At 38.5% G+C, this 16186-nt stretch overlaps 1 protein-coding gene and 1 long non-coding RNA gene across 5 annotated transcripts in view; one reads left to right on the top strand and one right to left on the bottom strand.

Annotated features, from left to right (window-relative positions):
- Positions 1-16186, bottom strand: part of LOC139948994 (uncharacterized) — a 210612-nt gene that overhangs the window by 135977 nt on the left and 58449 nt on the right. For 3 of the 4 annotated variants that reach the window (XM_071947379.1, XM_071947381.1, XM_071947380.1), the window contains exons 38-47: positions 11238-11294; positions 10049-10227; positions 8808-8898; positions 7450-7613; positions 6702-6797; positions 4636-4696; positions 3721-3762; positions 3170-3363; positions 2334-2438; positions 903-945 (exon numbers count right to left, since the gene is read on the bottom strand). In XM_071947379.1, coding sequence (XP_071803480.1) covers positions 903-945; positions 2334-2438; positions 3170-3363; positions 3721-3762; positions 4636-4696; positions 6702-6797; positions 7450-7613; positions 8808-8898; positions 10049-10227; positions 11238-11294 — 1032 coding nt within the window. Of the gene's footprint in view, positions 1-902; positions 946-2333; positions 2439-3169; positions 3364-3720; positions 3763-4635; positions 4697-6701; positions 6798-7449; positions 7614-8807; positions 8899-10048; positions 10228-11237; positions 11295-13158; positions 13232-16186 lie in introns of those variants that run through there. The other variant, XM_071947382.1, reaches the window with a different exon arrangement.
- On the top strand, positions 12727-15253 carry LOC139948996 (uncharacterized). The gene is made up of 3 exons (XR_011787505.1): positions 12727-12819; positions 13762-13872; positions 14387-15253. It is a non-coding gene; the product is annotated as an uncharacterized lncRNA (long non-coding RNA).

The following is a 16186-nucleotide window of genomic DNA, read 5'->3' as shown; positions in this document are numbered from 1 at the left end:
AGACACCAAAAACAGACAGTTAGTCCTAAGTTAGGACGAGTAACTCGAGATAAGACTAACTAGTCCTAACTCTTTGTGAAATCGACCCCAGGACACCTTTGGTACATGTAACTCTCAAAGACGAGTATTCTCATTTGGTGTACCCCTCAATGATGAAGCATAAAGTAAAATATCTGTGAACATTTGGTCTCAATTGGTCATCAAAGTTACAAGAGAATATGAAAGAGCTAACACCCTTATTGCATAACTATGGGTGCTTTCAGATGCCTGAAAAAGTCTTCGGGCCAGAAGTCTTTTGACTGATTCAAGTATTTCATCCTCTCTCTCAGTTGTAATGTGTTATGTGTTTTTTTTTTTTTTACAGTTTATTATTTTAATTGCACGTTGTCATGCGCCTTTAAACAGCTTTGTCTGGAATGGGCACAATATAAATTAATTTTTATTAGTTACTATTATTATTAAAGGCAGTGGACACTATTGGTAATTGTCAAAGACTAGCCTTCATAGTTGGTGTATCTCAACATATACATAACATAACACTCCTGTGAAAATTTGAGCTCAATCGGTCATCGAACTTGCGAGATATGAATGAAAGAAAAAACACCCTTGTCACACGAAGGTGTGTGCGTTTAGATGGTTGATTTCGAGACCTCAAGTTCTAAATCAAATATATGGAAAATTACTTTGGACGGAGCCGTTACTCACAATGTTTTATACCATCAACCTCTCCCTATTACTTGACACCAATAATGGTGTTATGCTTATAATTATTTTGGGTAATTACCAATTATTATTGTTATTATTGTTAAAAGTATACTTCTAAAACTGGTGCTTGAAATGTATTCACAAGTATTTTTTAACCCCAAATCTTGTTTTGAAATAAAAAAAACATGTTCGCTTACCTGGGCAATGTGGACAGCAATCTCCGGGCGTTAATATTCCATCCTAAAAAAGAAAAATTAAGAAATATAAATTGTTTGCTATTATTTGCCTACTTCCTTTCTGTTGTGGTTCATTAGAGGTCTTGGTCAAACGGATTTTGTGCAATATTCTTAAATTTTTATATTTTAATGTACTTTCTATAAATTTTATAATTGTAATCTTTATTTGCTACATGTATAAAATTTAAAACATTTTGTGACGTGTTTTCTCTTGTTTCGTCTGGACTGCCGTACATGTACATTAGTGCTGGGCGAATAGTGAAATATGGTATTCGGTTAACCGCGTGCCAACTATCGGAAATTAACCGGATATTGAAATACCTTTTTCCTGCTGCTAGAGGGCGCTATTTAAAAAAATAAATAAAAAAAAACGATCGCTAGAGGGCGCTGTCCATTTGTGAATGAGATTTTATGGGCCGATTGATATTAATTTTAGACAGTGTCACTCGGTTCATTCATAAAAATAACCGGATCTAATTTAAAGATGGCGATTTGCTTTTTCTTTTGATCGTGATTGACTCTACGTGAAGGAAAACTTTCATAATCTTTGAACAAATTACGTCAGAAATGTCATTGTTTTAACTCTTCACAGAGGTGAGCATAGTTTAATACTTAATTTATGTTGTTTTATGCTGTCTTAACAGAAGTTTCATAGGGATTCAGACAAAAAATTTCTGTCAGTTGTCGCCCTGACGATCAGGGATAATAGGAATATCCGGTTACTTGGTTGTAATTACAGGACTATCCGGCTAATAAATATAAATAAATATAAAAATAAGTATAAATAGGTATTTGCGCCCCTTGCGGATATCCGGTTAAGAAAAAAAAGGCATTCGCGGTTACGGATAGGAAAACATATTTGTCATTAACCGGATATTCAAATTATTAGCGTTCAATAAAAAAAAACTCAAACGTGTACGTCATATTCAACGTGCGTACAGAATGGCGCGCTTGTCATCTTGTGGTCCCGTCGCGTTTGTGCATGAAGCAGCATCACCAGTGTGCCCTCTACATAGTTCTTATATATAACTCTATGGGGAAATTTGATTGACAAGTCTTCAAGGGGTGCCCCCACAGTCAGAAGACAACGGGATAGGTACATGTAGGTAACAGGTTACAATGTGCAAGCAGCATCACCAGTGCGCCCTCTAGTTCTTATATATAACTCTATGGAGAAAACTGATTGACAAGTCTTCAAGGGGTGCCCCTGTGGTCAGAAGACTACGGGATAGGTACATGTAGGTAACAGAATACGGCTGTGTTTTGTCAAACGATGAGCGGGTGGCATGGAAATATGTGTTGAAAGAAAAAACTTCTCTTTACTGTTTGGTTAAAATCTCAGTTTGCGGCATTTCTAATATTATAATTAGACTGACATTTGTCTATACTTACCAAGCAAGTCAGCGATGAGCATGGTTTGGCATAACAGTTGTCACTGTTTCCAAAGCAAACACACTCCTGACACTCATCAATTGGATGGTCCCATTTATCATTGGGCTAAAAAGAGACAGAAAGAGACATTTTAGTCAGTGGCTTTTCATGTATCTTCCACATGAACGATGAACATGTAGCGACATTTTCATTCAACGATTCAAGACTAAACATGTTCATCATATATTTTAAAGTCATTTTGTAAAACAAATTCTATTAGTCTGTGTCTTTTTATTTGGTGATGCATTTTTAAAATAAACCAATTTTGAATTGAATCTAATTTTGTTCAGTGTTTTTCTCACTGATCCCGGCTGAATCTAATTTTGTAAAACAAATTCTATTAGTCTGTGTCTTTTTATTTGGTGATGCATTTTTAAAATAAACCAATTTTGAAATTGAATCTAACTTTGTTCAGTGTTGTTCTCCACTGATCCCGGCTGAAAGGCGGTGTGTGATCTTGTTCCGAGTGTATTGTTCTCGCAACGTGTTCTAATCGTTCAGGCGTGTGAACAGCTCACGCGGGCGGAGAACACACCGCCCGAACTCAGCAGTTGACTTTGAAAAGAACTGTTGTGGTCATTTCAAATCAAACAGTATGCCCTGTCTTCATTTGATACATTTGTAGAGTAAAATATGACTATAGGATTCAAACGGCCTCTAGCTACCGTGCAATTGATATTTATTTCCTTAGTTTTTAATATTAAATATCATTCTCCTAACAGTCACATGCAATTTGTCCCTTAGGCCACGATTTAATAAAACAAAATAATAAAATAATTATAATCGTGAATCCCTACCTTGTGGAAACTACCACCCTCATCCAAGCAGAGGCAATCTACAGGCAAAACGCAGTGGGTACCGTTGAAAACCTTGGGCGGTTCACAGGCATTACAGTGCAATGAGCCTGAATACTCAAGAGGTACAGAGCAGTTATCTTTGAGATAGTTACAGCATTCAGGGGAGTCACTGTGTTTGTATGGGTCTCGGCAAGCTGTCAAGAAAAATAAACAAGGCCAAATAAAATAAAAATTATGTTAAGCAACCCAACTTGATGCCTTTTTAGAGGCCACCTCTTTCTTTTTTCCTCTTTTTTTCTTTAGTGAAAGAAAAACGATTTTTTTTTACTTTATTTTTTTTCATTTTCATAGAATTTTGTACATTTAAATGATCTCATTCGATCTTTGCTGTGCTCCGTGGTCATAATGGGTTGATGTGGCTGGCAGCAGAATGCGCCCTTGCATGCCTGCTTCTTGAACACGTTGTAGCTGCGCTCTTCGCAACTCAGCTCTAGCTGCGAGTGAGGACGATTAGCCCCCCCAAATTATCCATATTATTATTATCATATTACCTTCTGTAGTAGTTTGTACAGTAATCGTTGTGTGCACAGTTGCTGTAAAGGAAACACACAAAAAAATAACATATTTAATTTTTGTTTGATTTCGTAAAATAAAATAAAATTCAAACTGTTTTAATTTTCTCTAAGGAATATTACTGAATTGGTAAGAAAAAATCTTGTCTCACATGTAGATCACAGATTTACATAAAACTTACACGGTCTAAAGATGATGATAGTAGAAACATCCCTTGAAATATTTCTGTCTGAAATATCATTTGATGAGAAACAAATAAAACTAATTTCTCGTTTGGAGTTCATCGCTCAGCGAGCGTTTTTTTTTTACTTTTTTTTAAATTGATGTCATGCATATTGTGTAATAGCGGTTGTTCACTATTTTCTCCTGACCCAGATGACCGATCGATCTCAGACTTCGTTGTCAGTTTAAGTACAATGGTGGATCACATAAAAGGCTTAACAGTGCCAGCAACTGTTTTGTATTGTAATTTTATTCCTTTAAAGACACTGGACACTATTGGTAATTGTCAAAGACCAGCCTTGTCACTCGGTGTATCTCAACATATGCAAAAAAAAAAAAAAAAACTAAAAAAATTTGAGCCCAATTGGTCTTCGAATTTTCGAAATAACATTGAAAGAAAAATCACCCTTGTCACACGAAGTTGTGTGCTTTCACATGCTTGATTTCGAGACCTCAAAATCTAATTCCGAGTTCTCAAAATCAAACTTGTGGAAAATTTCTTCTTTCTCAAAAACTATGTTACTTCAGAGGGAGTCCTTTCTCACAATGTTTTGTACTATCAACCTCTCCCCATTACTCGCTACCAAGTAAGGTTTTATGCTGATAATTATTTTGATAATTACTTTGGTGGCCGGTGCCTCTAAATCACAGATAAAGGAAAGAAAACTTACTTGAAGCTGGCACACATTCGCAGCATTTTTCTGGATCATCGTATGTGACTAACTGCTCACCCTGCAAGAAAAACAAACAAAGTAAACAAATATTATATTTATCTTTTTTACAAGTCGCCCACACAATCATTGCCCCTGTTAATCTGGGCCCTAAATAATCCCAAATCCCTTATGGCTCCTTATGAGCATGCAGCGCCGGCATCCAAACGGGCCCACAGGTTTTACAATCGTTAACCTCCAAAGTACCGTATTTTCCTGCGGATAAGACGCTCGGCAGACAAGGCGTAGGACGCTAAAATGTAAAATGCCTCCCTGGACATCCGACGTCCCACAACGAGGATCTTTGATGATACAGATATATTGCAACGACAGACGGATGTAGCGTGTGTTTGTAGTAATGTATCGTACGGCCGGGATGTCGCTGCATGCACATTAATATGCACATGTACACTGTGGATTGCGCTGCTCAATCTCGAGATTGCACAACAGATGTTGGAGACATTGTGGGCACCGTATTAAGCGATGTTCGCCGACGGGTTGCGCTACGCCCTCGCATTTGCGCTGCCTGGAAATGCGCCAAAATTCCCACGTGACTGTGCGGATCCCAAGCGCAAGCATGCTCAGACATAGCCTGAACGTATAGATACGCAGTCAAATTCCATTGCGGACTTCAGAGCAGTGACTATTTGGGCATCAATGTCACTGCACGTTCAGTGTATCCAAAGGGAATCACTGGATCTAGCGGCAGGGACCCGTCTTTATCCTTGCGGAGAAAGACACGTCGAGTCTTGTCTCAATGCGTTTATTGCTGGTTCGCGTAATTTTTACCAATAGAGGGCGTTTAACCTCACGCAATTACATTGTTCCAAAACGCCCTCTAGCGTTCAATGTTTCTTGTATTTATTGTCACACGCACAGTAACAACGACTATGGGTGTGACATCTGCTTTTGTGTTGCGTGATTAAATTTACAGACCTCGGAACGGTTGCGCTTTGGGGCTAATTTTCTGTGTCATTTTGAGAGATTTTCGAGTCTGAACTTGGACATCGTTGATTTTACAGGCAAGTTTTATGCAAGGGCAACCATGATTTTAACAACCGTTCCTACCCGAAGTTTTGAAGCAATAAAATAATTCAATAAAATAAAATGTGGTTTCTTCCCTATTTTTTTTTGGCTAGTGTTGTATTATTTTATTTGGCATTACAAACAAATACAAATCATATCCTAGTAAGATAATGCTACGTTCCCATAATACTTTTTAAAACCAAACGTCTAAAAAGAGGCAATAAATATTCAGCCTAAAGCACACTTCAGAGATCGTTGTTCTCTACAATAAAAACCCTCAAAGTTTACCACACAATAGCGGTTGGGTGAATGACGTTTGTATGAAGTTATTGACTGTCAATCGTTTTCGGAACGAATACCCGGCCACACAGAAAAACATTTGAACGCCGCCGACGTATGTTCCGAAAGCTCGACGCATTGCGGCATTAATGGAATGAAAGCACGGTCATGGGGAATAAACACGTTGCAGCATTGTTGGAATAATTGGACCGTCTGGGGGATTGCGGCATTGTTCGAACGAAAATACGGTCTCAGTGTCTGAATAGCCTTGTTCGACCGCATTATTGAGTAAGGATTCTTCACACAAAGATTGTTGATTTGAACTGGACATGAAGGTATTTTTTATTTCACGCAGTGATCTTAAAAAAAAAATCAATCGTCAGCAGACAAGGCGCACCGAAAGATAATTCGCATCAATGTTTTTGGGGTCTAAAAAGTCAGATAAGACGCGTCTTATCCACAAAAAAATACGGTACCCGTTTACACTCCCGGGCGAAGAGAAGCATTTATAGTTAACTACCTTACAAAACGATACATCCCTTCTACCAATAAGTTTGTTAACATTGAATTACGTGGGTCATTAAACTAGTAGATGAGTAGTTAATCTGCCTGGGGTTGTAAATGATTGATTTAAGTTCACTGTTTGGAAAAGGAGTTACATGGGCGGGGGCATTGTTTTACCACAGAAGGAAATATCTCATGCTTTATTGGATGACACTTACAGGTTCACATGTCTTGTGGCATGCTGGATGGCATAAGTATTCATTGGTTACACAAATACACTCTTGGCAATCATCTGGTATCATAACAGAACCAGTCTGTAAGAAATTTGTAAACAAAAACAAAACAAAAAGAATTAGCCATTTTAAACTGCTAACCAGATGTCTAAAGAAGACTGGATGGCTGCTACACAAGAATACTTCGTGGTTTAAAGGGTCTATGTAACTTTTGTAGGACAAAAAACACAATGTCCACAGATTTACACTAAACTTACACAGTTTGAAGATAATGTTACATGTAGTAAGAAAGCTTCCCTGAAAATACTATGTGCTGAGGTGCTGTAGTTTGGGGAAAATGAGTAAAACAACGTCATGAAAATAATTTTAATCATTTACAAACGTTTTTTCATGACATTGTTTTCCTCATTTCTCAAAAACTACAGATTTGAAGGGAAGCTTCCCACTATCATCATCTATAGACATTTTGAAAAAGTACCCAAATCCTTTAAAACAGATACATTGAACTACTGAGAGTTAGCAGAAAAATTAGGAAACAGAAACCCCAAAATAATATTCTTTATCCCCGATGCAAATTTAACATCTCTAGTGTCCAGTGGCTTTAAACTACCGTTGCATCTGTAGTTGTCGCTACAAAAGCTCATGCAGTTTTTTTAATGTAATTAGTTAGTCTTTTAGTGCTCCCACTTTCCTTTCGATGTGATGTGCTAAATGAACTTCTTAGTTTACCTACCTCACAAACTTGCTTCATTGTCGTAGTATAGGGTACTGTTGTTGTCTCGATGGTCGTCTGTTCCGATGTTGTAGTGGTTGTCGTGGTAATAATCTCAGTCGATGTCACAACTACCGTTGTAGTTGGTTCTGGGATAGGTGTTGTTGTTACACTGGGTGTGGTCGCTAAATGAAGTTAGACGAAAACCACAATAAAAAATGAGACTACATACATACATACAACTAAATATTTGCTAAGCGCCTTTACATCAAGATCAATGCGCTGAAAAGAGCAAGACTAATGGAACGATAAATACAACAAATTACATCTGATACAAATGAGTTTTGAGAGAATTTTTGAACAATGTCAAAGAAAAAGCATGTGATAATCATGGTACTATTGTGCCATACAAATCCATTCAGAATTGTGTATGGGTGTTCACCGTCTCTTTTTTTAATCTTTTATGCAAGTCGCCAGGCACACAAGGCCTGAAGGCCACTTCAAGGTGTGGGCTACAATTACTTTTGTCCAGAGGCCATTGCCACCTACTCCTAGGGCTGAAACAGGGTTACACCCTTTTACAGTCCATACGGATGTAGGATTGGGTATCATCAGTCCGAAGCCTGGCCGGTAGAGCAGAGCAGCACTACCTCCCCAATTTTATGTAGCGAGTGTCACGATCGGGATCCGAACCCACACCCTGCTGATCAAACACCAGAGCTTGAATCCGGTGCTCTAAACCGCTCGGCCGTGACACTTATACTAATAATAATAGTGGCTTCTAGTTAGTGTGCGTTCAATTAGGCTTGGGTATCATCAGTCCGAAGCCTGGCCGGTAGAGCAGAGCAGCACTACCTCCCCAATTTTATATGTAGCAAGTGTCACCACCGGGATTCAAACCCACACTCTGCTGATCAAACACCAGAGCTTGAATCCGGTGCTCTTAACCGCTCCGCCGTGACACGCTCTTATGTAACTACGCAAAAGCTTGCCCCGAATCATATGAACTAACCACTGTCTTTGGGTGCGTTCGTTTAGCTTCCCTGGGTCACCCCAGTCTGCCCCGGTACGTTCGAATAGCTTTGACGGGGCTCACCTGGGTGAGCCCCCAGTGCCCTTGCTTGTGGAGTGGGTCACTTGGGGGTGACCTGAGGTGCATGCCGTCACCACGAGAGGGCGAGTGTGATCGTTCGTTTAGCTCTTGTCAGGGGCTCACCCCAGTGAGCACCGCGGGGTAAACCCAGGGAAGCTAAACGAACGCACCCTCTATAGTCTGAGGAATTCAAACTTAAGTGCTGATCACGCACGTCACGTACCAGACATTATTCAAATCTAACATGCGAATGGGTTATTGGAAACACTTTTTTATCTGGACTTACTTTGACATCCGGGTATGTAGGAACATTCTTTGGTGTAGTCATACATACAGGTACAAACCTCGCATGGACCTTGAGGCCACTTATCACCAATCTTAAGTCACAACAAAACAATAAATAATAATAATAATAATAATAATAATAATAATGGAAGTGTCGAGGCTGAGTGGTTAAAGCCATTGGACACTTTCGTTAAAACAGTATTATCCAAGGCCCACTTTTCGTGTATCACAATTTATATATAAAATAAAAAACCTATGCAAATTTAGGCTCAATTGGTCATCGGAGTCGGAGGGAAAAACCCACCCTTGTTTCCGCACGTTTCTCTGTGTCATGACATGTGTTTAAAATAAATCCGTAATTCTCGATAGCGAGAATTGATACTGTTTTAATGTTTTCTCAAAAAGTAAAGCATTTCATGGAATAATATTTCAAGGGAAGTCTTTAACCATTACCTTCTGTAAACCCTGAAAGTTATATGTAAATCTGTGAACTCTTTTGGGTTTTTTTTGTTCCGAAAGTGTCCAACGGCTTTAAGAACACCAACTTCAAGCTACATGTAGTGTTTATGATCAGCAGAGTGTGGGTTCGATTCCCAGTCATGACACTTGTGTCTTTAAAGCCATTATACACTTTCTGAACAGAACGAAAAGTTCACAGATTTAAAAATAACTTACAAGGTTTACAGAAGGTAATGATGAAAGACTTCCCTTGAATTATTATTCCATGAAATGCTTTACTTTTTGAAAAAACACTAAAACAATTATCAATTCTCGATTTTGAGAATAAAGGATTCATTTTAAACACGGTGAAACGCGCGGATACAAGGGTGTGTTTTCCCGTTTTTTTTCTCCCGACTCCGATGACCGATTGAGCTTAAATTTTGGAAGGGTAATCATCCTTACTCGCAGCTAAGAGCTGAATTGCAAAGGACGCGGCTACAATGTGTTCGAGAAGCAGGCATGCAAGGGCCCCTTTGGCAGCCAGCCACATCAACCCATTATGACCACGGAGCACAGCCAGAGATCAAAAGGGTTTGAGTTTTTCCCCAAGGGAGGAAAACCGGACGATCTGAAAAACCCTCGTGGCACAGCAGAGAACCAACGCACAACTCAATTCACATAATGGCCCCGGCCGGGAATCGAACCGGGGTCACCTTTGTGAGAGGCAAGCACTTTACGCACACGCCAACCATGCCCCCCTTATTATTATTATTGTTATAAATAATTATTATTAATATTCACCTGAAAACGTTGATCATGGAAAATACAGGCACAGTCAGATGACTGGGTGTAGCAGTGCCCATTGGCATCAGGTTGCGTTCCAGTGGAGTCACATAGACAGTGAGTACAGGGTGTCCAGTTCGGTGGACACACCAAGACATCGTCGCAAGTCTCAATGCAGTAACAATGTGGGTCACAATCTGGGAGAAAAAATGTTTTTAAAGGAACATGTTGCCTTGGATCGGTCCAGTTAGTCTTTGAAAAACATTTGTAACCGTTTGTTATAAAATGCATATGGGTAGAGAGATGTTGTAAAAGTAGAATACAATGATCCACACAAACATGCCTCGAAATTACACGGTTTTCTTTTTACCCTGTCGACTAACACGGTCGGCCATTTATGGGAGTCAAATTTTTGACTCCCATAAATGGCCGACCGTGTTAGTTCGCAAGGTAAAAGGAAAATCACGCAATTTCAAGGCAACTTTGTGTGGATCATTGTATTCTACTTTTAAAACATCTTTCCAACCATATGCATTTTATAACAAACGGTTAACGCTTTTTATAGACCAACTCGTCCAATCCAAGGCAACATGTTTCTTTAAGCAAAGTACATTTGAGGCAAATGACACCAATGCGACAGGCCTGAAAATATTGTCTCTGAGAGGGCAAGGCAACTTTCACTTTGCAAAGTTCATTCAAATTCTATGGAAAACATTTGATTGGGCACCCGGCCAAGACTAGGGCAACAGAGGCAATGTCTGTAGCTGACTGTTTTGGGAGCAGAAAGGCCTCTCCCAAGTTCAAGGTTCATTTTTTTTTTTTTCAAGGTTCAAGGTTCAAAGTTCATTTTATTTCCGTTCAAATTCAGTTAACTGAATTGGGGGGCACTGTTTTATTTTGAGTTGCCTGAATGTGCCATATTTTTTACCGCATGAGAGCTCTCTCAATAGTGTCTTATCACTTCTGGTGGGTATACGCGATTTGCCTGCACGGTCTTATTGTTCTTTATGGATATGATGTCAGTGGTGGTAATGTGTTCGAGTCTGTAATACCTGTTTTGGGTATGAATGAATAAACCTGGAACAAATATGTTTGAGAGCGCCCTCACATGATACCTGTTTTGGGTATGAATGAATAAACCTGCAACAAATATGTTTGAGAGCGCCCTCACATGATGAAAAAATACAGTGCATTGATCCAGACTTACTAAATATTGGGGGCGTTGTTGGCGGGAAGGTTTGCTCCTTAATCGTTGTTACTGCTTCTGAAATTATGAAAGAAAGAAAAACTCAAATGATGGAATAAAATTATATAGAATCTGAAGAAAAAGCTGCATTATACATAGGTTGTAGCGTAATTTCAAAAACAAATAATAATAATAATATCAAAGTCTTATACATGTATAGCGCACATATGTACCAAACAAGGTACTCAAGGCGCTGAGTATATACAAACTTTCAGAAAGAGATGTTATTGAAGTGATGAATTCTTAGACCCAATTATGTACATGTAGCACTTATAAGGGTTTACAAGGAACTACGCCGCATACAGCAGCCACAGCCAGGAACACCGGGGCGAACCCCTTCTCTTTTCAAAAGTGCACTGGGTTCTTTTACATGCATTACACAACATGGGACCAACGGCTTTATGAACCATCCAAAGGACAAAGTGACATGTACATGTATCTCAAAAAAGAAATGATATTTTCACATGTTACACACATGCAGCTTGATTGTATACATGTACATGTACATGTACAGTGTACATCTACATTTATAGAGGATTTCCCAGCAAACACGTAACGTCATCGTAACGTTACTGTGAAGTTGTATTTTGGTACTGTTGCTTCCCAACTAAAACACAACTAACCTACAACGTTGCCAAAAGGTTGCAGTTTGGTCTTGTTACACAATGACATAAATACAACGTTATAAAAACGTTATGTTTTAACATCGTATAAAAATGCCCTGTGAATATTTTTATGCGACGTTGTCAGAAGGTTGTGGTTTAGTCATGTTACTCAATAACTTAGATACAACTTTTGTCTAACGCTTTTTTTAAACGTCATATACAAACGTTATGTGAATGTTCTTTGCAAAACGTTACCGGAGAGTTGTGGCTTTATCATGTTATTTAACAACGTAAATACAATGTTATGCCTACGTTTTTTCACAACGTCTTAATAAAGTCACTTTAGCTTTGTTTGGCAACGTTGCTTGAATGTTGTACCTTTGTCAGGTTATTTGGCAACGTACATCTAACTTTGCAACGACGTAGTTTTCATCGTCTGATAATGGGACGTTGTGGAAAGTTGTTTTAACAAAGTTACTGAACAGTGTTTTGACAGGTCACTGGCATGTGTCGCACGACGTATATCCTCGGGGCACGTGGGCAACGTACAGATAACGTTGTATCAACTTTGTACCACGTGGCGGAGGGCCGCGGTCGTGCAGAAATCCTCCACAAAACGTTTTCAATAAAAAATAACTTTTTTTTTATTATTATAATATTATTTTATGGTAATCTTTTATAAATAAAAAAAATAAAGACACTAATATAAGTATTAGTAAAGAACAAAAAGATTAATAATCAAAAACTTCATACAATTATTAAAATAGTAAGTTCTCATATAAAGTACGAGGCTACAATCCGCGCGGAGGATTGTGGGAGATTGTTCAAATGTTATTACTGCTGCACGCCCGTCGTTCAACCGTCGTATTGTTCTCCTAGCTGTACGTTACGCCGACCAAATTTACATAGGTTGTTAAGTTGTCATCTTCTCGACAATGGTAAGTATTCTACATACAAAAACTCACTTTATCTTGTTGTGTTTTCCGTAAAAAAAACAAGTATTTTCTTTGGCTGTTCACGGTGGTCTATGTCATCATTCATGTACATACATGTGTACATCTCCAGACAACAATGAGACATGGATTTGACACATACAATGGCCGAGGTAGTTAGAATACGGCCAACCAATCTTCGTGTTAAGTCTTCCTCCGTGCTCTTTGACACCAGTTTACTCTGTATCCTTTGTCCCAGAGTAGAATAATTGTGAACCACAGATTGTTGAGGAAAATTGACTGCTTTTCGACGCCATGTTTAATTTAATATATTATGATGCTTACTGTGTGTCGTGATACTGCTGTAGTTTGCGATAAATCTAGTCTTTTGTTGTGTAGTCATCCGGTATTCATTGCTCACATCATCACACACAGCGCAACCACCATGGAATATGAATCAGAGCAAACAGCGCAGAGTAAGACAGCATGTACATGCACATCAGTAAACAAAATGATGCTGACAAGGTTTTTTATTTAGGCTAGCGTACCAGCTCTGAGATTTTTTTTTAAAAGAGGGCGCCAATTTGTGTGTTATTGTGCTTTCCACAAATCAGCTACGGTAAAAGGAAAAGTATTTCATCAATTTATATATATTGTTGAAGGAGTAATTAAGGGGTCACTGAAAGGAACCAAAATTGTATTTTTTTCAGAAAGCATATATGGAATAGTGAAGCATGATTGATGCTTTTTTTAATGTTGATTGATTCAACTTAGTGAAACGGCAGCATTTAAAAAAAAAAAAGGTTTGTTGATCAATTACACTTAATTTTGTTAGCTGAGACAAACAATATGTGGGTAGAAGGAATGAAAATGCTTAGTTTTTACCATTTCGAATGACCACCCCAATTACAAATGTTTTTCTTAAAAATGTTTTTATTTTACTTTTAGGAGCTTGCAGAAAAAGTCACCCAGCAGCAAGCATCGTGTAGTTAATGGAGGCCATCTCATCTCCTTGACACTTAAAATTTTCCCCACAACAAAAGTTGGGTCTAAGTACAGGTCAGTGAATTACATGTGCATGATGTAGCTTTGTATGTGAAATATTCTCAATGGAAATGTTGGCAAGGTCTATTATATTGTAAAACAACTAGATATATCTAGCTAACTAGGTAGCTAGAAGACAACAGGTATTTACTAGCCTATACAAAGATTGATAGAACATGTTTTCAGTCCATAGACATTTTGATAATGTGCAGGTATGTATTATGTTTCACGATGTATACATTAGAAAATTACAATGTCAAACTTGTTCTTGTTGACCTGACATGAATGAACAGCATAGTTGATGATCACAATAGTGAGGTCTTCATCTAGATCGACCACTACTTTAGTTATGCTTATTAAAGGGGTCTGGTATTAAATATATGGAGTGATAGTTTCTGTCGTTATAACTGCAATTCTTTTCCATCACAGTCAAGATATACATTGATAAAGGAAATACATGTACACATTTTGTGGGATAGGTCAAAATGACTCAATTTTCTTTTTGTATCACCTTTTCTTTTACATTTAGGAACCTCGTCCAGGAATACCTACCTTTTCGGATGTGGTGACCCTTGGTGATTCTGACTAATCCATCGACAATTTTGCCGTCTACCACTTGCTGCCTGCTATCCTTTTTTCCCCAAACCCTTTTTAACATTTTATCTCAAAGCTGAACTTTTGTTACTGATTTAAAAACGTAGATGCACTAAATGAAGAAATTTAAACAAGAACAGTATTTAACATTATAACACCCCTTGCAAGTATTCTGCCTGCTCATTGGTTTAGAGCGCATCACATGACATGTCTTAGTTTTGCTAGACGATGGCCGTGTGATAGTGCGTCGGTTTGCCATGCGCTAGTCCGAAGACTAGCACACGGCGCCGTGCGCTAGTCCGACAGACTAGCAAACGGCGTGCAGTACCCAGACGTCCGTTGCGTGTACGAGGATGATAAATTTTGGATTGCACGACACTACATGCAACACAGTAAGTAAAAGTGTTTGCAATCTGTATTTGCGTCGTCCGTGGATTGTAGCATTCAGGTCTGTAACTTAATAATAATAGTACAGTATTTAGAAATGTTTGGGGTGTTATAAAACATATATTGACTGCTTTTACTCGTGCAATGGTTAAAAACTATGACTCCCTCGGTGATCCCCGGAGCGTTCTATTTTCTCGAGGCGAAGCCGAGGGAAAATAGAACGCTCCGGGGATCACCTCGGGAGTCATAGTTTTAACCATAGCACTCGAAGCAGTCAATATTTGTATATTATTCAATATATTCAAAAAATTCTAAATTCACCATTCCTCCACAACAACTTTGCCATTCACACTGGATTTTGCTTCATCCCAATCCCACCAAGGCCAACAGTTATGTGCTTAAAGGAACACGTTGCCTTGGATCGGACGAGTTGGTCTATAAAAAGCGTTTGTAACCGTTTTTTTATAAAAATGCATATGGCTGGAAAGATGTTTTAAAAGTAGAATACAATGATCCACACAAGTTAGCCTCGAAATTGCACGGTTTTCCGTTTACCTTGTTGACTAACTTGGTCGGCCATTTATTGCAGTCAAATGTTTGACTCCCATAAATGGCCGACCGTGTTAGTTCGCACAGTCAAAGGAAAACCACGCAATTTCGAGGCTAGCTTGTGTGGATCATGGTATTCTACTTTTAAAACATCTTTCCAACCATATGCATTTTATAACAAACGGTTATAAACGCTTTTTATAGATCAACTCGTCCGATCCAAGGCAACGTGTTCCTTTAAGTGCTGATTGAAGCTTTGCATGACGTGGGAAACTAGAGGTAACACAAACAGTAAACTTCTGAGCTGGTGTTTTCTCAATGTTTCGAACGGCATACTCTGCTCATCTTCAGGAGAAGTCTGAGAAACCTCAAGACAAGTAAGAGTATATTGTTTGAAACATTGAGACATCGCCGGTGCTTTTCAGAGCCAAACTCCCACTCAATAGATTTTACACATGGTTGTACCCGCACGTTTACTATTTTAGTTAATTCTTTATAATAGTTTTAAAAATATGTTTCTGTATGCATGCCATGGTGACAATTCATCTAAAATGTAAATTAATCGACCAACGTAGACCTGTTCATCTAGTATCTTGGCTCATTCTAAAATTAAACACAAAAATTTTGCTGCTCATTTTATATAATAATGGAGAATTCTTTACTGCTAGAATGCCGACTTCTCTTATTAGCCAGATAGCAATATGTGAAAGAGGGGCTCTGATGTCAAATTCAGTTTGTGATTCACGCATTTTTCACTAGATAGTCCCTATGGAAATGTAAAAAGAAAAAAACAATTTGT

This window comes from Asterias amurensis, chromosome 16 (assembly GCF_032118995.1).
Source record: "Asterias amurensis chromosome 16, ASM3211899v1".
In the NCBI taxonomy this organism is placed as follows: Eukaryota; Metazoa; Echinodermata; class Asteroidea; order Forcipulatida; family Asteriidae; genus Asterias; species Asterias amurensis.
This window is presented reverse-complemented; position numbering and strand designations above follow the sequence as displayed.